This window comes from Podarcis muralis, chromosome 14 (assembly GCF_964188315.1).
Source record: "Podarcis muralis chromosome 14, rPodMur119.hap1.1, whole genome shotgun sequence".
NCBI lineage: Eukaryota > Metazoa > Chordata > Lepidosauria > Squamata > Lacertidae > Podarcis > Podarcis muralis.
Window position 1 is genome coordinate 45,460,686 of NC_135668.1, and position 22,107 is coordinate 45,482,792.

A 22,107-nucleotide genomic window follows, 5' to 3' on the forward strand; every position below is an offset into this window, starting at 1 on the left:
ATATTTAAGTTATAATTAGAAAAATCTTAATAATAATTCATAAAGGAAATAGTTTATAAGAAGTAAACAAGGAGGCCAGGGTTGTGTTATGTTGTAAATAAAACTCCAATAAAAATTAAATAAATAACGAAAATGCACTGGAAACACTTCAGAAGCGGAAACATGCTCCTCTAAGCCTCATGCATATTAATCCGATTCCTACCCCGTAGCATTGTGGTGTGTACGTGCAAAATTAAGGGACGCTTCCTGCACACCTGTGGTAGGGACGTGACAAGAATTCACTGCAAGGGGAAAACCCGACTGTTCCTTTTAAACCATTAACTGGATATTTACCGGTAGCAGCGAAGTTGATGTTTTGGAAGGGTCAACCCTGATGACACAGTACCAAAAGATGCAGCAGATTGTTTTGAATCAGGCATAGGCAAACTCGGCCCTCCAGATGTTTTTGGACTACAACTCCCATGATCCCTAGCTAACAGGACCAGTGGTCAGGGATGATGGGAATTGTAGTCCCAAAACATCTGGAGGGCCGAGTTTGCCTATGCCTGATGATTTAAAAATAACAATAATGTTGCGTACGTGGGAGTGCATGACAAAACACTTCAGCAACAAGCATGCATGATCTGTGTGATTTGTCATGGTTGCAAATTTTCTGTGGATTTTTTTGTTCCTTTTGGGGGGGAGATGTCTTGGCAAGGAGGTTCAAGACCCAAAGAACAGCTTTGTCCTCAGACTGGAGAGCTGAAGAGAAGCACATTGGGCCTCTACCTTTAGAAGGCTACATCATAGCAAGGGGGAGATCAGCAAGGCCCAATTCTTTATAGCTCTCCCCTATAAAACTGTAGGCCCCTTTCGCCACTCTGCTGTGGGACAGGAGGCTCACCATATACTGAACGGTTTGAAAGAAGTTATCGAAGCCCTGGATTGAAAACAGAAGGTTGAACCAAGATGAGTGTCCCGAACGAAGCAAAAGAATTATAAAAGGAACTCACTTTTGTAACTGTCGCTACTTCCTTCCGAACTACCCAGCGGTCTTGTGTAAACTTCCACATCTGAGGAGGGAAAACGCCATGGGAAGGGGAGAGAAGGACACCATTGTATTAAAAAGAGGCCGTTCTCCAGTGTGAATACAGCCACAATCTTAAAAAAAGCACAACTGTTAATATGAGGGAACTGCTGTTGAACCTGATGTACTGAAGTTCCAGCCTGGTAGCAAGTAAAGGCCTCCTCTGGGCAAAAAACGGTTAAGGAAAAGGGCATTATTCTACAAACCAGTTCCACCAATTCAAGGATTTCCTCTTACGCAACAAGACACCTGCCTCCCACCCAATGCTGTTCCAGAGGGTTGAGGAAAATCCTTGGACAGATAGACTGAAGGGGACACACCAACAAGAGAGAGGGGGCAAATGTTCTGTTGAACAAGCAGAAATCCTTGTGCCGACAGAACAATGGCCTTGCTGTGTTGGATTCCATCCTAAGCTCTCTCCCCCCCCCCCTCAATTTTAAACCTCAAATGATTAACACAAGCAGGAACCCACAGGTGTGCTTGCCAGGGCAAACATACATTTCAATCTGGCGAGCACCTGCCACAGTGCCGAGTGAAAGTTGGACAAGGAGTGAGCCTTGTATGGAGGTCTGGGAGGGACCAACAAACCCCTGCCCACTCCCCCAACGCTTCTGAACACTTAAAAAACAAAACAAGGGCAGGGTTGGTAGAGAACACACATTTTGTGTTGGGTGGCTTCCAAGGGTTTCTGGACTTGAGAAGATCAATGTTTAAGTGGGCAAACGGATTTCCTAAACTTCTTTGCAATGCTGTTGCAGCGAAAGGAAGATTTGACTTTCTTGTTTTTATTTTCTGATACTCACAACAAAATCCCTTCCTCTGCAGAGCACTTCCGCCGGGACCCCACTGTGCGGGCTGGAGGTATCTTTTGGATAGAGGACATCGCTGTTGAAGACAAACCATTTATTAGCCGCAGGACCCCACAGTGCGACCCAGTAATAACACATGTACAGAAATTCCGGGCACCCATCCAATGGCACCTTGAAACGTTGCCTGGGATTGCAAGCCACCAGCTAAAGGCATTCCAAGGAGAAACCAAAACGCTTTGTATATATTAAAGCCGGAAAGAATTTCACAATAGTGAAAGCTACATAGAAGTGCATGTGACACGACCGGTTTCTATTTGGCAGGGTTTTGAAAGAACCAGAAAGGTGTGTGCAATGCAGGTGTGTACAATGATGGTGTAGTAAATAACTTCAAAACTACCATATTTTTTGCTCTATAAGACTCACTTTTTCCCTCCTAAAAAGTAAGGGGAAATATGTGTGCGTCATGGAGCAAATACAGGCTGCGCAGCTATCCCAGAAACCAGAACAGCAAGAGGGATTGCTGCTTTCACTGCACAGCGATCCCTCTTGCTGTTCTGGCTTCTGAGATTCAGAATATTTTTTTTCTTGTTTTCCTCCTCCAAAAACTAGGTGCGTCTTGTGGTCTGGTGCGTCTTATAGAGCGTAAAATACGGTAAATTTTAAAAGAAAAGGAGAAGGAGGAAGAAAAAGTGGTTCTACAGGTGTACGTACAAGCGGTTCCCTCTAATCAGAAACTCCCAAGGAGAATTCTGAACTTATATAATTGCACAACTCTTGCATGAGGTTCCAAGAGTCTTGCATTCACTTACAAGGCCGTTAACAACTTTGGTCCAGGATACTTCAAGGGTCACCTGATTGCTCATATCCCTGCCTGATCCCTGAGATCTTTGGGTGCCGGGAGTCACTGTTTATGATCCCGCATGGCTCAGGTGCATCGCTTGTATCCAACAAGGAGCCAGCTTGAAAATATGCAATGGGCACACAGGCAATACTCCCTTGTCTTGCATTAACAAACTGTCATGCTTTGCATTGTGTGCTATTGTGTTTATATCACTGTAAAAAAAGCAGCAACAACAAGAATAAGAGCTGCCGTAATTCGAACAACGGACTGGCGTTCTTTGCAAGGGGTGAGTCCCTGAAGAACAAAAGGCATTTTTACCTTTTCACAACCCAGTTTCCCTGCACCAACAGCGCCACCTGCTGTATGCACCGCAAGGCTGCCGTAGGATCCGTCCCAGAAGCCAAGAGGCTCATCAGGTTTGCAAAAGCGATGACCTTCACTGCAGAAGGGGGGAAAGCAGAAAATGCAAATACTCCTTTAGAGATTCAAATACCTAAGTCAAGGATGGAGTCCCGGTGGCCTTCTAGACCTTGCTGGACTGCAAATCCCATTGTCCTTGGCCATGCCAGCTGGGGCGGATGGGAGCTGGAGTCTAGCAATTATCTGGATGTCTGCAGGCTTTCCAATCTCTGGTTGAAGTTAAAAGTTCATAGGATAAGAGAGCAAATAATTGCAAGCAGTGAAATACGGCCCATCTGCCCTAGTACATTTAAAGCGCCATCAGACCACTTTAAACCATCCTAGAATCATAGACCTGAAGGGTTGAAAGAACTCCCGGTAATGCAGAAATATTTTGCCCGACATGGGGCTCGAACCCACAGCCCTGAGAAGAGTCTCATGCTCTTACTGCCTGAGCTATCCCAGCTTCCCCCAATGAATCCTGGGAGCTGTAGTTTGTCAAGAATGCGGAGAGTTGTTGGGAGACCCTTATTCCCCTTCACAGAGCAACAATTCCTGGGAAGAGGGATGGACTGTCAAACCACTCAGGGAATTCTAGCTCTGTGAGGGGAATAGGAACCTCCTAGCAACTCTCAGCACCGTTAACAAACTACAGTTCCCAAGATCCTTTGCTGTGGGAGGGGAGCCATGACTGCTTCTAGCGGCAAGATACTGCTTTAAATATGTATTTCAGGTGTCTCCCTGTTTAATATGGCAGGCTGCACCCATTAACCAGGAAGCGGGAGCAGGAGAGGCTGGTAGAAAGAGTTCACGGGAGCAGGAGAGGCTGGTAGAAAGAGGCTGGAAGAAAAGAGTTCACAGAGGCCGTGTGAGTTGCGTAATGTCGAACAGCATACCGTTTCTCATCAAGATCTTGATCTGGTCCGCAAGGGGCAGAGTCCTCAGTTGAGCCATGGAAAGCACATTACTTGGGGCTACAGGCTTGTCCCTACGTAAGGAAAGAAAGGTACCATTTGGGAAACCACCACAGAGAACTGGGATTTGGTGATTTATGGAAAGCTGCCCTCCCCGTTTCAGCAAGTTGTATTTCATTTATACTCCAAGGAACTCAAGGCGACATACGTGGCTCTCCCCCTCCCCGTTCCACCCTCCCAACAACCCTGCAAAGTAGGTGATGCTGATCAATTGGTTACAGGTTACCCGGTTAGCTGCATGGCCAAGTGGGGACTTGAACCCTGGTCCCCCACTCTTAACAACTACACCATATTGGCTTGGGAGAAACCAATCAGCCCAGATTTGGGGGGGGGGGGGACTGGATGTGAGAGCAGGAGATGCGACCATGGTTATTACAAATGGGAACAGGTCAGCTTCACAGAAAATGCCCCCTTTGCTTGATTTGTTTTGCCTGCCTAGAAGGTAAAGGTAAAAGGACCCCTGACCATTAGGTCCAGTCGTGGCCGACTCTGGGGTGGCAGCGCTCATCTTGCTTTATTGGCTGAGGGAGCCGGTGTACAGCTTCTGGGTCATGTGGCCAGCATGACTAAGCCGCTTCTGGCGAACCAGAGCAGCGCACAGAAACGCCGTTTACTTTCCCGCCGGAGTGGTACCTATTTATCTACTTGCACTTTGACGTGCTTTCGAACTGCTAGGTGGGCAGGAGCAGGGACCGAGCAACGGGAGCTCACCCCGTCACGGGGATTTGAACCGCCAACCTTCTGATCAGCAAGTCCTAGGCTCTGTGGTTTAACCCACAGCACCACCCGCGTCCCTCCTGCCTAGAAAGTGTCCCTAAGAACTCCAATGCCCCTTGCTCCCCTGGATGTGAAAAATGCCTGGGTAGAAAGCAGGCACTTGCACAAGGCAAAATTTACATTTGTTGCCCCACCCACTTTTGCCTCAGGCCCTGCCCACTACTGGCATGCGGCCCCTGGAAGATGGGTCAGAACGGAATGTGGCCCTTGGCTTACTTACTTTTCATCTTCCACACTCGGAGGCACCAGCATCATCAAGTACTCACTGCGGGAAAGAGAAAGAATAGGTCACATTGCTTGCCTAGAGAAGGGATAGCCAACATGGCGGCCTGGACAACAACTCCCATGATCCCTTGCTGGGGTGGTCGATGATGAGAGCTGATGGGAATCATGGTCAGAAATATCTGAAGGGCACCAGGTTGACTAGCCCCTCCACCCCGAATCTAGGGAATCTTCATTCAGAAACTCATCTCACGAGAGACATTGCACATACCTTTGTAAATCAAGAAAATCTTTAATAAAAATACATTTTTTTAAAAAAGAAACTCGTCTCCCATTTTGCCTTCCCACACACAAGGAACACGAAACCTGCCAGCACAGCTCATTTGAGCCCTAGGGGAACAGCTGTGAGAAAGCAACAGCAGCAAACATCATCTGGGGAGATGGTAGCAGTGGCAGAATGAGGCCCAAGGCATTGTGAACTGGCCATTTAACTTTGCAGAGGTGGAAAAGCCGACAGAAAGTCTATGTATTCAAGCTTTTTGTCAGGCCTGGAATTTATTAAATGCAGGGGGGAGGGGGACGGTAAGCATGCCATTTCCCATGCTAATAAAAAATGCATTAAAAGTGCGCTTGTGACCCCCCAACTTCAGAACTGCCACCAACGAAACAATTCGAGGAATTAAAAGAAAGACCTTTACCTTGGAGATTTAATTAATTCAGTGTTCCCAGCCATGCCATGACCTTGACTAAACAAATACTGGCGCTCGTGTTCGGAACGGCTGTCCTAGGAAAGAAGGGGTGAGAAGCCCAAGATTCATGATGGGGTACAGATTCCAAGCAATCTTTAGAGGCTTAAGGGCTACTCTGTGAGCAACTGCTCAGACCCCCGCTGTGCTTAATCTCCACATTTCCCCATATAATATGAAACAGAATAGCTGGCATTCCCCTCAAATTGCTGTAAGACAGACTTGGAAGGGTTTTGAAAGCAAAGCTTTCCCCCACATCCCCCACAAATTTAAGTCCTATTGGATGCACTGAGAAAACCAGAAGTACAGTATTTTTCGCTCTATAGGACGCACTGGACGATAAGACGCACCTAGTTTGGGGGGGGGGGGGGCGGGAAGGAAACAAGAAGAAAAAAATTCTGAAGCCCAGAAGCCAGAGGGATCTGGCTTCTGGGATAGCCTCTTGCTGTTCTGGCTTTGGGGACAGCCTGTGAAGCCTCCGCAGGGCAGCGGAGGCTTTACGCAGCTAACCCCAAGCTAGAACAGCGAGACGGAGCACTGCGCAGTGCTCTGTCTCCCTGTTCTGGCTTTGGGCTTAGCTGCACAGCCTGCATTTGCTCCATAAGAAGCATACACATTTTCCCTTACTTTTTAGAAGGGAAAAAGTGCGTCCTATAGAGCAAAAAATATGGTATATGGACACTTCCTGTGTCACACATCTCTTACTCCAGTGCTGGTCCACGAGCCACTGGCTTGTGGTTGCAGTAACTCCACCACAGTCCAGGTTTGGTGGAATGTTTCAAAGATCATGGAAATCATAGAACCGTAGAGCTGGAAGGGACTGTGAGGGTAATATAGTCCAAGCCCCTGAAATGCAGGAATGGTTTTGCCCAATGTGGGGCTCAAACCCACAACTCAGAGATTAAGAGTCTCATGGTCTACCAAGTGAACTGGTCCCTTGGCACAATTGGACGGGGGGGTGTGTGTGTGTCAGTCCATCACATAATATAGCATGAGAAGCACTGCCCCTCTCCCCAAATCACCACCAAAAGGGACTATAAAAAGGGGGACAGAGAAAAAACACTGTACAAGTATTACTTAGGCTTCCTTGGAACTAATCTCTAATGTATTCAAGAAAACACACTATTTTAATATTTATTTCACTTATTAATGGCTTTCCATCTTGAAGCAATCCATGTCACAACATAAAACAGTTACAGTATAACATTCTTCTTTATCTTTCTTTAGTTTTTTTCTTCCTTTTCCTTTTCTCTCACTTTCCTCTTTCTTTAGCGTTAAACTTTCCTTATATTTTCCTCCTTCTGAGTTTGTTCCCTTTTAGACTAAGTAGCTGTTTTATCTCAGCATGTTATAAAAAAATATATACTTTGCAATGGATGTGTATTTTTATACATCTTTGAATAAATAAATTTAGAATGGGGGGAAATAAATAAAAGCAGCTAAAACATTTGCATATGTAAAAACAATTTAAATCGACGATGGCGCCTATGTAAAATCAGCTCAAGTCTGAGACAGATACCAGCTGAGATAAAGACCTTAGGTGGTTTGTTGAAAGGAGAACATCTTTAGCAGGTGCCGAAAAGACAACATAATCATAGAGTTGGAAGGGAGCCTGCGAGTCATCTAGTCCAACCCTCTGCAATGCAGGAATATGCAGCTGCCCCATACAGAGAAGTAAACTTTCACAGGAACAGGCTGCTAGTATCATAGGGACCCTGAGAGTTAGTCTAGTCCAGTGGCCTTCAATCAATCGAGGCCAGAGACCCGACTGCATGCAACTGCAGCTCTCTGTTTATTGCAAAGGGGGTAGTGTAAAATGCAAAACTCATTGTGCAAACACTCAAGCGTCTTTAGCATAACTATTTTTGCAGCAGAAACACAAGTACATGTGCCTACCTTTAAGCCGTAGTAATGCAAGTGAGCCCAGTGCTCCTCCGCCTGCCTCTTCTGCAGGAACTCGTAAGACTGAACCCGACGTTGCCGGGCCTGTTCCGACTCGGGGCGGGAAAACCTCACCTGGAAAAGGTGTCATTTCCCCACGATTAGCCACAGGATCCAAGCGTCAAAAATGTCAGACAGAAGAAACCTAGTCAAAGCCCCAATCCCATGTATGGAAATCCTCTCTGAGTCCACAGTGGTTCTCAAGGAATTAAAATGTACTGAAGCCAGAAAGCTTGTTTTTGAAAGGACTGTCTCTAAGACATCAAGCTGCTGGAGATGCGACTGGGATAATTCTTCCCCAAAACATTTATTTGTACAATGTCCTACATCAAAAAAAATCTGGCAGGAGGTAATAGAGACAATCAACATGACTTTAACAATATTTGAAATTCATTTTTATAAATACCAAGAGGTTTAGTTAACTACAATAGCAATTCCCCCTCCTTTTTTTGTAATGTACATAATATATTTTTTTCTTTTTCATTCTGTTTTGTTTTCTACATGGGCACTATTTCTTGTTTCTTCTTCTTCTTTGTGTCTTCTCTTACTCTGTGCACTTGTAATTCTGTCATTTTTATTTTTCAATAAAGAATACACAATTAAAAAAATAAGAACGCCAACCAAAATTACTGGCAATGCAGCTGCGGCCAGCGCCACTGCTTGCACTTTTTCACAGCTCCACCTTTTATCACTCCCGTTTTCTGGAAGGAAAAGGGTTCCTAGGCCTCATGGCTGATATGGACACGACTTGCCTTTACTTTTCTACGCTGTTCTCACCTATGAATTACCATATTTTTCGCTCTTTAGGACACATAGGATGCACCTTGTTTTAGAGGGGGAGAACAAGAAAAAAAAATTCTCCCCCTCTCTGCTCAGCGCCCCTTCAGTGAAGCGGTAAGAGAAACGGAGCCCCTTCCATTTCTCCTCCCGCTTGGCTGAAGGGGCGCTGCGCAGCTCTCCCTCTCTGCTGAAGCCGGGAGAGGAAGACTCTCCTGGCTTCAGCAAAAGGAACCTGAAGCCTCCGGAACGCAGCGGGAACTCGCGCTGCGCTCCGAAGGCTTCAGGCGGCTATCCCTGAAGCCTGGAGAGCGAGAGGGGTCGGTGCGCACTGACCCCTCTCGCTCTCCAGGCTTCAGCGAAAGCAACACGAAGCCTCCGGAGCTCCCTCTGCGCTTCGGAGGCTTCGTGTTGCTATCGCTGAAGCCAAGGAGCCTACATTCGCTCTACAGGATGCACACACATTTCCCCTTAATTTTTAAAGAAGAAAAAGTGCGTCCTATAGAGCGAAAAATACGGTATTTCCGGATTTTTTCACAGTCCTTTTATGCAGACTAATGGATCACACCAAGTTTACTATGTGCAGGGCAAAAGGCACGGAGCAGCATTACGAGATCCCTTGCTTCCTTGTCTGAAGTGGTGATGCCCAGAGATACAGGACTATATCCTCGAGTGTGGAGAGGATAAGGAAGCAGAGGGGATGGAGATGTGTCTCTGTGCATGTATGTGGGCATGCACATGTTAGGAAGCACACAGCTGGAGGGGAGGAGCCCAAGGAGGTTTCCTAGACCAGTGTTTTTCAACGCAAGCGCTGTTGGGACGACAACTCCCATGATCCCTGGCTGTGGGCTACAATTGCTGTGAACGATGGGAGTCATAGTCCAACAACATCTGGGGATGGTGCTGAAGGACGTTGTCTAGAACAGCGGTTCTCAACCTGTGGGTCCCCAGATGTTGTTGGACTACAACTCCCGCCATCCCTGAGCTCTGGCCTTGCTAGCTAGGGGTGATGGGAGTTGTAGTTCAACAACATCTGGGGACCCACAGGTTGAGAATGGCTGGTCTAGAAGAACATTGTCCTAGCATACTCAAGATGGCTCTCTAGCGAAGGGAGAGGCAGAAGAAGACTTGTGGGAGGCCAGGAAGTTAGACAAAGAGATGTGACTGATAGTACAGTGGTACCTCGGGTTAAGTACTTAATTCGTTCCGGAGGTCCGTTCTTAACCTGAAGCATTACTTTAGCTAATGGGGCCTCCTGCTGCTGCCGCACCGCTGGAGGACGATTTCTGTTCTCATCCTGAAGCAAAGTTCTTAACCTGAAGCACTATTTCTGGGTTAGCGGAGTCTGTAACCTGAAGCGAATGTAACCCAAGGTACTACTGTAAAGGGAAGATGAGACTCAACTAATCAAGGAAATAGGTTTGAAAGGTTGGGTCTAATGCCCCCTGCCAACTGCATTCCTTAGCAGCATTTCTCAAACTTGGGTGTCCTAGCTGTTGTTGGACTACAACTCCCATCATCCCTGACCACTGGTCCTGCTAGCTTGGGATGATAGGAGTTGTAGTCCAACAACAGCTGAGGACCCACATTTGAGAAGCACAGCCTTAAAGCAAGGAAGCTGTAGCCTCCAGTCACTAGTGGACTCGATCCCAGACAGTATGGCCCAAGGGCCAGGGATTATGGGAGTTGTAGTGCAAGAGCAAGGGGAAGGGCTGCAGCTCAGTGGTAGAACATCTGTCTTGCATGCGGAAGGTCCCTGGTTCAATCCCTGGCATCTCCAAGTAGGGCTAGGAATACCCCCTGCCCCAAACCTTGGAGAGCTGCTGCCAGCCAGTGTAGGCACTCCTGAGCTTGATGAACCAATGGTCTGACATGGCATTAGGCAGGTTCCTATGTTCCTTACATCTGGAAGAGTTGTAGTTTTGCCACTCTTGGTTAAAGAAACACAGGGAGTTTAAAGATTGATTATTTGATTGTTTGATGATTTGATTGTTGTTAGCCGCCCTGAGCCCGGCTTCGGCTGGGGAGGGCGGGATATAAATAAAATTTATTATTATTATTATTATTTTTTTTATTATTATTATTATTATTATTATTATTATTATTATTATTATTATTATAGAGACAGAGGCCTTAGCTCTGTGGCAGAATGTCGCAGGTTCAGTCCCCAGCTTCTCCAGTTAGAGAAGCTGCCAGTCAGAGAAGGCACTACTGGGTTCGATAAACAAATAGTCCAAGCTGGTACAAAGCAGCTTCCTGCATACATTTCTAGGCTACAGGTTCTGAAGTGCTGCTAAACAGGGAGTTTGGGCCTACCGTGATCTGCTTGACGTCTTCTTCTGCTTCATCCTGGGAAGAATCGCCAGCTGTTAACAAGGGGGAAGGGAACGTGAAAATCACTACTAAAATGCCTTGACAGCCAACATTTCTCCAGGCAGGGATGTGCCATCTCCAAGATAGATGCCATTACATTTTCTGGAGTTGCCAGGGGAACCTCATGACAGGGGTGGGGGGACTTAAGTTTCAGGCCGAGGGCCGTGTTCCATTCTGAATGGGCTCCTGAGGGCCACATGCTGGTGGTGGGAAGGATCAGAGGCCAAGAAGGGGCAAAGCAGCAAATGTAAATGTTGACTTTGGTACATAGTAGGCAACACACATTCACACATCCCTCCTCACATCCGCCACCCCAACAAGCCGGTATATGTCCCAACCAGACAAATATACTTGGGGGTTCAAAGCAGGGGCGTGTGAGGCCTGAGGAGAATCTTGAGAGCCAGGTATAGAGGCATACAGCGCCACACCTGGCCCCCGAGTCTGAGGACACCCACCCCTGATAGAAGAGCCCTCTTGGATCAGACCACAGGCCTATCTAATCTAGCGTTTTTGCTTCCCTATAGGGATCGATGTGCTGTTTCTGGGAGATCCAAAAGCAGTATACCTGAAGGAGCGTCTCCACCTCCATCGTTCTGCCCAGACGCTGAGGTCCAGCGCCGAGAGCCTTCTGGCGGTTCCCTCACTGCGAGAAGCAAAGCTACAGGGAACCAGGCAGAGGGCCTTCTCGGTAGTGGCACCCACCCTGTGGAACGCCCTCCCACCAGATGACAAAGAGATAAACAACTACCTAACATTTAGAAGACATCTGAAGGCAGCCCTGTTCAGGGAAGTTTTTAATGTGTGACGTTTTAATGTATTTTTAATCTTTGTTGGAAGCCGCCCAGAGTGGCTGGGGAAACCCAGCCAGATGGGCGGGGTACAAATAAATAATAATAATAATAATAATAATAATTAACACAAAAGCAATAACCACCCTTTGAGAGCAAGGACACAATATAAACGTTAATAACAATGATAATGACAATTTGTTCTTTCGTACATACCGTATTTTTCGCTCTATAACACGCACCTGACCATAACACGCACATCGTTTTTAGAGGAGGAAAACAAGGAAAAAAATTCTGAATGAAACAGTGGATGTATCATTTTTGTGCTTCATGCTGTGGCCACAGACATGTGATCTGATGGTGAATTTGGGGTAGCTCAATGCAAAGATCCTGAGGATCCATGTGGATCCATGCTTTTTAACCACGTTTTTGCACCATTGCAGCCCCAGGCAACAGTGGGTGTGTGATTTTGGGGGGGCAGGCTGCTATGTGATCTGATGGTGAATTTGGGGTGGCCCAATGCAAAGATCCTGAGGATCCATGTGGATCCATGCTTTTTAACCACATTTTTGCAACATTGCAGCCCCAGGCAACAGTGGGTGTGTGATTTTTGGGGGGCAGGCTGCTATGTGATCTGATGGTGAATTTGGGGTGGCCCAATGCAAAGATCCTGAGGATCCATGTGGATCCATGCTTTGTAACTACATTTTAAGTGGGGAGTGAAGGAAAAACACAGAAGGGACAAGAGAGCGGTGTGCAGAGAAGCAGCTGGCTAAGAAAGCAGGAGAGGGATTTTACGGGAGGGAGGAAAGAAAGGCAAAAGTTTCCACAAACCAAAGCCAGCTTTCTCTCTCCTCCTGCATGTTTTCTGGCTGCCTGCGAGGAGCACGGAGAGGAATTAGAAGGAAAGACCTCTGCTTTCCCCTCTGCTTGCCTGGAGGGGAGGGGATTTGCCTGCTCTTTGTTCCGTTTGAGCAAACACAGCAACGAAACAGAGGAGGGTGGGCAGTAAGACCCTGAGGCAGAATGCAGGAAAGCTGCCACTTCCTCTTTTCAGGTTTCCCTCTCCGACACAACGCACGGTTGATTTTTGCTGATTTTTGTTCCTGCGCTCCCCTAATCGGCTCCAGGGACCCCCCCACATTCGCTCCATAACACGCACAGACATTTCCCCTTCCTTTTTAGGAGAAAAAATCTGCATGTAATAGAGAGAAAAATACGGTAGCTTCCAGCTCTGTGTGCAATATATATTCATCACCGAGTTTTCCCTTGACGGGATGATCCTCCACAAACACACTTTTAGAGCCATCCAAGACTGTAGCCGTTTGCACCCTAAAAGAGGAGCCTGCTGTATCAGACCAATGGTGCATTTGGTCCAGCATCCTGTTCTCCCAGGGGTCAACTAGACTCCTTGCAGGGAAACCTGCATGCAGGATTCGAGCACAACAGCACCCTCTGCCCCTGCAGCTTACAGCAGCTGGTATTCAGAAGCACAGCTGTGGAGGAGGAACAGCCATCATGGCTAGTAGCTGTCGACAAGCCCTCTCTCTCCTCCACGAATTTTTCTGATCCTCCTTTTAAAGCCATCTACGTTGGCAGCCACCGCTGAGAAAGGCCCATAGTCTGACTAGCTAGTTGACAGAGAAAGCCTAGCAAGCCACTCACGCTCATTAGCAGCTTCTCGCTCTCTGTATTTGGCATCTGCTTTGTCCAAGTAGGTGAAACTCGGCCTCATTTGCAGGATTCCATGGAGAGGCGTAAGGTGGAGCTCACCTGGAGGGAAAAGATGGGCATTTTCACAGACATTTTCACTTTCCAGGGAAGAAACAAGCAGGCAGAGCCACACCCCTGAGCATGCAGGCGGAATGATGGAAATATTGTCGCCAATCATCTCATTAACAGAATCACATTTTTAAAATCCATATCCATATCTATATCTCTATATCTACACACACACACACGAGTCCTCAAGTATTTGAATTGTTAAAGGAATGGTGAGGAATCTGTGACCCTTCAGGGGCATCTGGACTAGTATTTATTCAGCAAATTTCTTTATTTCAATTATTTAGTAAATTTGTTTGTTCATATCACGCCCTTCTTCCTAAAAGGAGCCAAGGGCAGATTCACAACTGAAAAACAAAAACCGTAAACATTCTAAGAACAGTTACAGTTTTAAAAGATTCTAAAAGCATGTGCCAAACCAATAAAAATCTTTTAAAAATAAAATAAAAGCAGTCATAGTTAAAAACATCCAGTGATCTCGGATTTGCCAGGAACAATATACTTCAGCCACCCAATGCCTGCATCAACAGGAAGATTTTCAAATGCCTACTGAAAGCTAATGTAGGCAGATGCACCTCATTAGGGAGGGCATTCCATGATTGGGGAGCCACCACTGACAAAGCCCTGCCACAGGTCAATCAATGGTGCCACCACCAACAAGGCCTCACCTGCCAACTGTAGTATCAAGATGGTTGATACTGAGGAAAGCGCTCTTTCAGATATTTGGATCCCAAGCCATATAGGGCTTTGCATGCTAGTACAAGCACCTTGAATTGGGTCTGGAAGCTCACTGGCAAACTCCCATTATGGCCAGGTTGGCTGAAGCTAATAGCATTTTAGAGTCCAACAAACCACTTGGAAGGCCACAGGTTTCCCATCCCTTCTACCAAAATTGGTACAAGTCTTGAGATTTCAAGTGTCAACTTTTCTACTTTTCTTTCTTTGCTTGTTTGTTACACAAGAAAATACTTAATAAAAAGCTAAATGTAAAAAGTAACCTTTTCTGTAGATTGCAGCAGCGTATCGCGATATGTTACTGGTCGTCTGTGAGGAGGAGAACGTTTGCTTGTCCATCATCTTCCTGCAAGGACAGGAAGTTACCTCAATTATATCTACCAGAGCAGTGGTATTCGACTAGCAGGTCACAGCCCAGGATCAGACCCCATTCACTGCTTTTTAAGGAGAAACAGGGGAAATGTCCACAGTACAAATGTATACATTCTAGTTATGCACTGCATGTCTGCTCAGAAGGAAGGCCCGCAGAGTTTGCCCCCAAACATGCGCAGGGTTGTAATCCAAGGCCCAGTTCAGATGTTAACAACCTGTAAATTACAGTGGTACCTCGGGTTAAGTACTTAATTCGTTCCGGAGGTCCGTACTTAACCTGAAACTGTTCTTAACCTGAAGCACCACTTTAGGTAATGGGGCCTCCAGCTGCCACTGTGCCGCCAGAGCCCGATTTCTGTTCTCATCCTGAAGCAAAGTTCTTAACCTGACGAACTATTTCTGGGTTAGCGGAGTCTGTAACCTGAAGCGTATGTAACCCAAGGTACCACTGTACATAACTCAGAGCTTTCCAAACTGTGTGTCGCCACACATTAGTGGGATGGCTGCAGTGTGTAGCTGTGTCACGTGAACGCTCCCCATTCTCCTCCTGGGGCTGGAAAGGGGTTAGTCTGCTAGTAAAACTGAATTACTGTGTCGAAAAAAGATGCACACATAAAAAGTGTTTCACTGATATGAACAGTTTGGAAAGCTCTGACATAACCGATAAGCCATGGTCTTTCAGATTGGGAATGAGCATTGAGCCCATGAACTTTCTCCCCGAGTATCGCAATTCTATGCTTCCTGAGTTTTTCAATCCATCGTTTACATTGAAACTTGAACCAGGAAACTGTGGTTCAAATTCCTGACTTCAAACCAGAATATGAAGTCAAGTTCGGGGATAAGAGAGAGCAGACACAATCAAGATATTTATATCTAAACCTGGCTTCTCCACCCTGGAAAGCTGGGGGATCGTCAATGCCAGCTGCTGTTTTGAGAGCTCTATCACACATACACAAACAATAAAAAGAGTTTTTTAGGGAAGAGGGGTGGCCGCTAAACTAGTATGTCTACTATGGAAATGCACTCCCAAGACAGAGAGAGAAAAGGGAAGAGGAGGAGAAAGAGACCTACGTTTAAGTAATTAAGTTTGGATCCAAAGATTCAAGTAGAGGATGACAATTGAAAGCAACTCTACTAGAGAAAACAATGATGTGTAGAATGGGTGGAAGGATGCTCTGTGTTCAGAAGAGGGAAAGAACACAGGCGTATATTTTTAGACGTGATAAAAGAGCCACAGGTTGAGCAGCTGCAAAACAAATTGCTCCATTGCTCAGCTTTCAGGCTATATGCATATTCCGATTTTAACAGGGAAATCAGCCTTAGTATGGGTCAGGCCATTGGTCCATACAGCTCAGTGTTGTCTACTCTGACTGGCAGCCACTCTCCAGGGTTTCAGGCTTTCCACAGCCTTCTCTGGAGGCACCAGGGACTGCACCTGCAAAGCAGATCCTCTGCCGTCCCCCAGAACACTCAGGATCTTATATTCAGGAAGCAGCTTTATGCCAAAAGCCAGACCCAGTGGTCCATCTACCTCAATATCACCAACACTGGCATGCAGCTGGTGCCCAGGTTTTGCAGACAAGGAGTCTCTCCGAGGAGATGCCAGCGATGGACGTTTTAGGGCTTTGGGGTCTCGGTTACAGGCCCAGCACATCTCCACTGCCTCACTCTGCTGGCCAAGCAATAGTAGAGTCAAAACCCAGCTCCTTGATCTACAGCAAAAATGGTACTTACGAGGAATACGTGCTGGTTTCATCTGTACACGTGCCATCGACATTGAGCGCAATCTGCTCTCCTTTGCTGCGGCAGTAATTGGGGTTCAAAGTGTCAATGGCCATTTCCAGCTCAACCTAAGCACCGGTAGATCAACAGTACATTGACAATTAATAAGGAGAATAGAATAATTAGGGAAAGATGAACCAAAACACAAAGTGTCTGATTAAAATCTGTTAACAGTAACTGTAAGCCTGTATTTGGAGTGAGAGATCTTTTTTAAAAAGATGTGTTTAAATCTTTTTTTAAAAAATACGCATTAGGTTTTCAAGAGTGACAACATACAAAAGCTAATGCTATTCTAGGCTGCATCAACTGAAGTATAGTGTCCAGTTCAAGAAAAGTACCGTATTTTTCCATGTATAAGACTAGGTTTTTTTACCTTAAAAATTATGTCAAAAATTAGGGGGTGTCTTCTACACAGGGCCATCTCCCCTCAGTTTCTTAAATCTGAGTCTTATACATGGGGGCGTCTTATAGATGGAAAAATACGTTAAGTGCCCTGGTCAGACCACACCTGGAATACTGTGTCCAATTCTGGGCACCACAATTTAAGAAGAATGTTGGCAAGCTGGAACGTGTGCAGAGGAAGGCAACCAAGATGATCAAGGGTCTGGAAAGCAAGCCTGATGGGAATGGTTGACTGCTTCAATTGGTGGAACTGGCACATTTACAGGTGCCAAATAATACTCTCACTCAGTGGCGGAGCTTCATGCTCTGGCACCAGGGGGCGGGGCTGGCGTGCGTCTTGGGGGCGTGGCGCCCAGCATGGGCAGGGGGGCAGCCGCAATGGCACCCCACCAGGATCGTGCTGCGGTGCGCTCCCCCCGCACGCCTCTTCCTCCGCCAGTGCTCTCACTGCATCTGTAGCAACTCAGCTGTTTAGTGTGACAGCACCGACACTTTGGAACTCCCTGCTTATTGATACCAGGCGAGCACCTTCACTGTATTATTTCCGGCGCCTGCTGAATCCATTCCTATTTAGACAACCCTTCTCAGGTGCTTAAAAAGTTTGTATGAGTTTTAATTTGTTTTAAGTCTATTCTACTGTGGTTTAGGGGACGCGGGTGGCGCTGTGGGTTAAACTATAGAGCCTAGGACTTGCAGATCAGAAGGTTGGCGGTTCGAATCCCCGCAACAGACGGGGTGAGCTTCCGTTGCTCGGCCCCTGCTCCTGCCAACCTAGCAGTTTGAAAGCACGTCAAAGTGCAAGTAGATAAATAGGTATCACTCCAGCGGGAAGGTAAACGGCATTTCTGTGCGCTGCTCTGGTTTCACTAGAAGCGGCTTAGTCATGCTGGCCACATGACCCGGAAGCTGTACGCCGGCTCCCTCAGCCAATAAAACAAGATGAGCGCCGCAACCCCAGAGTCAGCCACGACTGGACCTAATGGTCAGGGGTCCCTTTACCTTTACCTGTGGTTTATTGTGGTTTTCATTATCACTGTAAATATTTTAGTGATCATTTTATTGCTTTATCCTTTCGTAGATCGCTTTGAGGTTTTTTCCTATGACCAAGAGTTATACAAATTCTATGGAAATGAAATAACTAGCCAGACCACTTTGTACAGCTAGCCCAACACAGTCTCCACTTAGTGACAGCAGCCTTCCAGGGTTGAGGATGAAGAATGCTCCCAGCCCTACCTGGTGATGCCCCACCCCAGCTGTCCTAGGTCTGGCACAGTGACTGCAGTGGCTCTACTAAGCCATAACCTTTTGAAAATAACTCAATTTGGTTATTAAACAACTTTTTCCCAAAAAAGAGAATAGGCCCAAACCTTTTGCTGCTTTGGTTTTATCTTTGCTGAAAGATGAGTTACGTCATCATACGTCATCGAAGCTGGGCGAACGGGATACTATGAAAATACAAAGATGTTGCTGCTGTTAAGGCTAAAACAAACCACTACCTTTGGTGCAAGAATGGGGGGAACATGTCACTGGGGGCATTCACATTGGGGGGGGGGGTGAGAAGATGCAGCCTCCTCCCAATGAACCATGATTTCCAGCTGAAATCCAATGCTTCATAAGAGGGCTTATTTCGTTTTGGGGGTTCCCCCTGACCTTCTGGAGCAAATTTTGCCTGCAGGGAAGATGAGCAGAGGGAGAAGCCCTGTTGAGCGAGCACAACAGCCACAATGGGTACAACCCTATATCTGTAGGATTTGAGATGTGCTGGCACCCTTCTCCTCACTGTTAGAAACTAGCCTTTATCTCTTTAGTTGGGAGTATTTGGCCTTGTTGCCCAGACCCTGCCTGTATCTCTCACTCTCTAGATGTTGAATGACAACTCGACTCCGATCACTTGGCCCTGCTTGGTTTGAAGTGACACGGGTTGGAGTCAGGAGTGACTCAAGGTGTGAGGGTAAGTGGAGGTCAGGTAAAGTCACAGGAAGCTTGGGGAAGCTCCAGGTTGTCACAGGGGCTCCCCCAGGTGTCTGCGCACCTGTGGAGCCACTGCCCTGAAGCTCCCCTGACTTCAACGCTGTTGCCTCGCCTCTCTCCATCCCAGCAAACCCAGCACTGCTGTTGCTAGGAAGACACCACTGCCTCCACCCCCCAATGAGGCAGCACTGGCTGAAGGAGAACAGACTCCTTGCCCCCTGCTTTAGTTAGTTTTCCCTTTAAACAGGTTAATTCGACAACTAACATACCTGGAACAGATACAGCTTCTCTGACAGACTTTTGGCCAGGTACACATCAATCTAGCAAAAGGAGGAGGGGGGATTAAAAAAAAAGGCATGTTACATTTTATTTAGCACATAGAAGTTTACAAAATCATCCCCAAGAACTATACAACCCCCTTTGGCAGCCACTCAGGCTCAGCACCATATTTAGAGTGCTTCATCACGGAGCCCAACCTGAACCAATTACTCGCCACTGATTTCCATGGCCAAAACCACCACAAAGCTGAAAACCCCAAGAGGAAACATACAATGCTCTTTAATCTGTCCTGGAGCCAATGCAAATGGAAGACATGTATGTATTTACCTCCTGTATAATTGGGTCATCTTCTTCATTTGCCATAGTAGCATGGAAAGAAAAGTGGTGTTGCTAGTATTGTTTCGAGAGAACTGGAAAAGAAGAAAGAGAAATCAACAAAATTCAGTTAAGCCAGAACTCTTTTTTCTCATTTGTTAGCAAACTTGACATAACAGCAGCTTGATGTGCAGAACTTCATGGGTGTTAAAGTTTGTCTCCATGCTGTAAACAAATAATGATAATACTAGGTAAAGGTAAAGGGACCCCTGACCACTAGGTCCAGTCGTGGCCGACTCTGGGGTTGCGGCGCTCATCTCGCTTTATTGGCTGAGGGAGCAGGCGGACAGCTTCCGGGTCATGTGACCAGCATGACTAAGCCGCTTCTGGTGGACCAGAGCAGCGCACGGAAATGCCGTTTACCTTCCCGCCGGAGTGGTACCTATTTATGTACTTGCGCTTTGATGTGCTTTCGAACTGCTAGGTTCCTGCTAATGAGCTGCCATAGCAGAGGAGCTGAGAAGTCAGTTCAGAGATGCAAGAGGATAGGACAATGACTTGGGGAGAGGAATAGTTTGTCGTTTTTTTAACATATGTGAACGGCAGACTACCCAGCAACCCCTCCCCCAACCCCTCGCAAGGTGGTGTAGTGGTTAGAGTGTTGGACCTGGGAGAGCTGGGTTCAAATCCCTGCACAGCCATGAAACTCACTGGGTGACCTTGGACCAGTCACAGTCTCGCAGCCTAACCAACCTCACAGGGTTGTTGTGGGATAAATTAGGAAGGAAGAGAACCATGGATGCCACCCGGAGAAAAGGTGGCGTAAATGCGTAAAAATTAATAAATATTATTGGGTTGAGGTAAGACTTAATCCTCATGGAAGTGTAGCATTGCTGTTGCATTGGTAGGGACAGGGCTGTTGTTTTTTATTCAGTCCTTGTATTTTTATGAAAATAATGTGTGTGTGTATTAATTACCTGCTAAGGTCAGCTGCTCAATCTGCAGGAATTCAGAGCGGATTAATTTCTTGCCAGCAGCCTGTGAAATGTTAACGCCCACAAAGCTTTGCTGAGCAAAGTGCTGCTATAGGCACAGAAGCAACCAGGGACTGTAAGGGGTGGGGAGAGTTGGCAACCCTAGCAGAGGAATCTATTTGGACAGCCATCATCCAATATTGTGTTAGGGCAGAGTAATAAATAGAAGCCAACTCAGGAGCCAGGGGCAGGTCAGGTGGTCAGTCAGTCACTCCCTGGTAAAGCTCATTCATTGTCAGCGCAACTGCTGTGCAAGGCTGGGCCAAGTACAGAGTGCCACTCCCTGCTCTAAAGTAATTTAGCATTGAACACTCAAAACCCACATTCAACTCCTAAAGGTAAAAGAGCAGCCACCAAGGATAAGGTGAAAAACAGCCAGTCCAATGTCATTGATCTAAGAACCCTTCCACATATATAAATCTCCCACCATGACTGCAAAGCTCAAGCTGAACTGGACGACAATTATTTTCTCTCAGAGCTATCAGGAGATCTCAATAAGTTTGCAATGTAAGGTAGAACTCGTGGCAGAGGGAAACTGAGGTTATTCTACTTTACTAATAACTCCCTCCGCCCTGGGGAAAAGAAGCAAGGTGTCCATTGGCACCTGCTCATTTAAAAAAACCAAAACAAACTCCTTTCCTGGGCAGTGACTAAACCTCCCAAGTCAAGTCACCCTGATGTAACCAATACAAGAGAAAAAGAGGAAACGGATTTTTGCCCCAGCAGAAACAACTCTCTCCCTGATCAGGAGAGAATTTTCCCAGGGAAGACTTCAGGAAGGAGAGCCTGAAAAACTCACTCAAAGCATTCATTCATTATTTATTTTATTTATTTTCCTTGCTGGGAAGGAGTGCGGCTGATGTAACTATGCAGCAATGGGAAGGCTTTGCAGAGCTCACACATATTCAGGGAGGTTGCTTTTTGGGAGGGAGTTGGGGGGGGTGCGGAGAGAGATGGGGAGCGCTGGATCTCGAACCCCTGGCCTTGTAACTTTTGCCGGAGAGGAGGAAAAGGAGCGTGAAGGCTCCCTCGCCACATATGCAATTCACCGCCCCCCCCCTTGAAATGCCCCCTTAGATTATAGGGCCCACCCACTTTGCTAGGCAAAGATTGCAGGGCTGGCGCGTGTCTCCCCACCCCCTTACTTTCCCCTCCTGCTCCCCCCACTCCCAAGATTTGCAACAGGGGGAGAGAGAGGGAGAAAGAGGTGGGGGGGGGGGAGGATCCACACGACCCGGGCCTTGCAAAAAAGAGCAGCATGCAACCAACCCCAGAAGCTTGCAAAAGTCCGGGGATGGGGAGGCAATTCGCCGCCGCTTCTCCTACCTCGTGGCTCCAAGGGGTGGAGGGGAGAGGCTGCCTTTCCCGGCCCCCTCCTCCTCCTCCTCCTCGCGGCAACGTGCCTGCAGGTCCGACGGGGGGAAATCTCAGCCAGCAGCCATGTTGGTGTAACTCCGGCAGGCACGTGGGAGGGGGGGGGGAAACACACCTCAGCTCCTCCTCTTACCCATAATGCTCGCCGGGGAAGCGGCCCTGCTAGGACGCGGGCACCAGGGGGCGCTGTGTGCGCGCAGGCTTCGCCGCCGCAGCCTCCTCACGGAGAGGCTCCCTTGAATAAAAGGAAGCGAGCAAAAGCGTATTGGCAGCGGTGGGATTCGAACCCACGCCCCCGAAGAGACTGGAGCCTTAATCCAGCGCCTTAGACCGCTCGGCCACGCTACC

The 22,107-nt window shown here is 47.2% G+C and overlaps 1 protein-coding gene and 1 non-coding gene across 4 annotated transcripts in view; both read right to left on the bottom strand.

The window, feature by feature from the left end:
• Window positions 1-21,870, bottom strand: part of POLR3E (RNA polymerase III subunit E) — a 47,587-nt gene extending 25,717 nt beyond the window's left edge. Inside the window, exons 1-15 of one of the 3 annotated variants that reach the window (XM_028706837.2) lie at window positions 21,712-21,870; window positions 19,364-19,446; window positions 19,027-19,077; window positions 18,154-18,231; window positions 16,337-16,452; window positions 14,494-14,576; window positions 13,379-13,486; window positions 10,869-10,918; window positions 7,731-7,850; window positions 5,787-5,872; window positions 5,087-5,131; window positions 4,012-4,103; window positions 3,035-3,155; window positions 1,870-1,951; window positions 993-1,052 (exon numbers count right to left, since the gene is read on the bottom strand). In XM_028706837.2, coding sequence (XP_028562670.2) covers window positions 993-1,052; window positions 1,870-1,951; window positions 3,035-3,155; window positions 4,012-4,103; window positions 5,087-5,131; window positions 5,787-5,872; window positions 7,731-7,850; window positions 10,869-10,918; window positions 13,379-13,486; window positions 14,494-14,576; window positions 16,337-16,452; window positions 18,154-18,231; window positions 19,027-19,077; window positions 19,364-19,399 — 1,128 coding nt within the window. In that variant the 5' untranslated portion in view covers window positions 19,400-19,446; window positions 21,712-21,870. Of the gene's footprint in view, window positions 1-992; window positions 1,053-1,869; window positions 1,952-3,034; window positions 3,156-4,011; window positions 4,104-5,086; window positions 5,132-5,786; window positions 5,873-7,730; window positions 7,851-10,868; window positions 10,919-13,378; window positions 13,487-14,493; window positions 14,577-16,332; window positions 16,453-18,153; window positions 18,232-19,026; window positions 19,078-19,363; window positions 19,447-21,654 lie in introns of those variants that run through there. The other 2 variants (XM_028706838.2, XM_077918604.1) reach the window with 2 other exon arrangements.
• Window positions 21,871-22,025: 155 nt separating this feature from the next.
• On the bottom strand, window positions 22,026-22,107 carry TRNAL-AAG (transfer RNA leucine (anticodon AAG)). The gene has a single exon. It is a non-coding gene; the product is annotated as a tRNA-Leu (tRNA).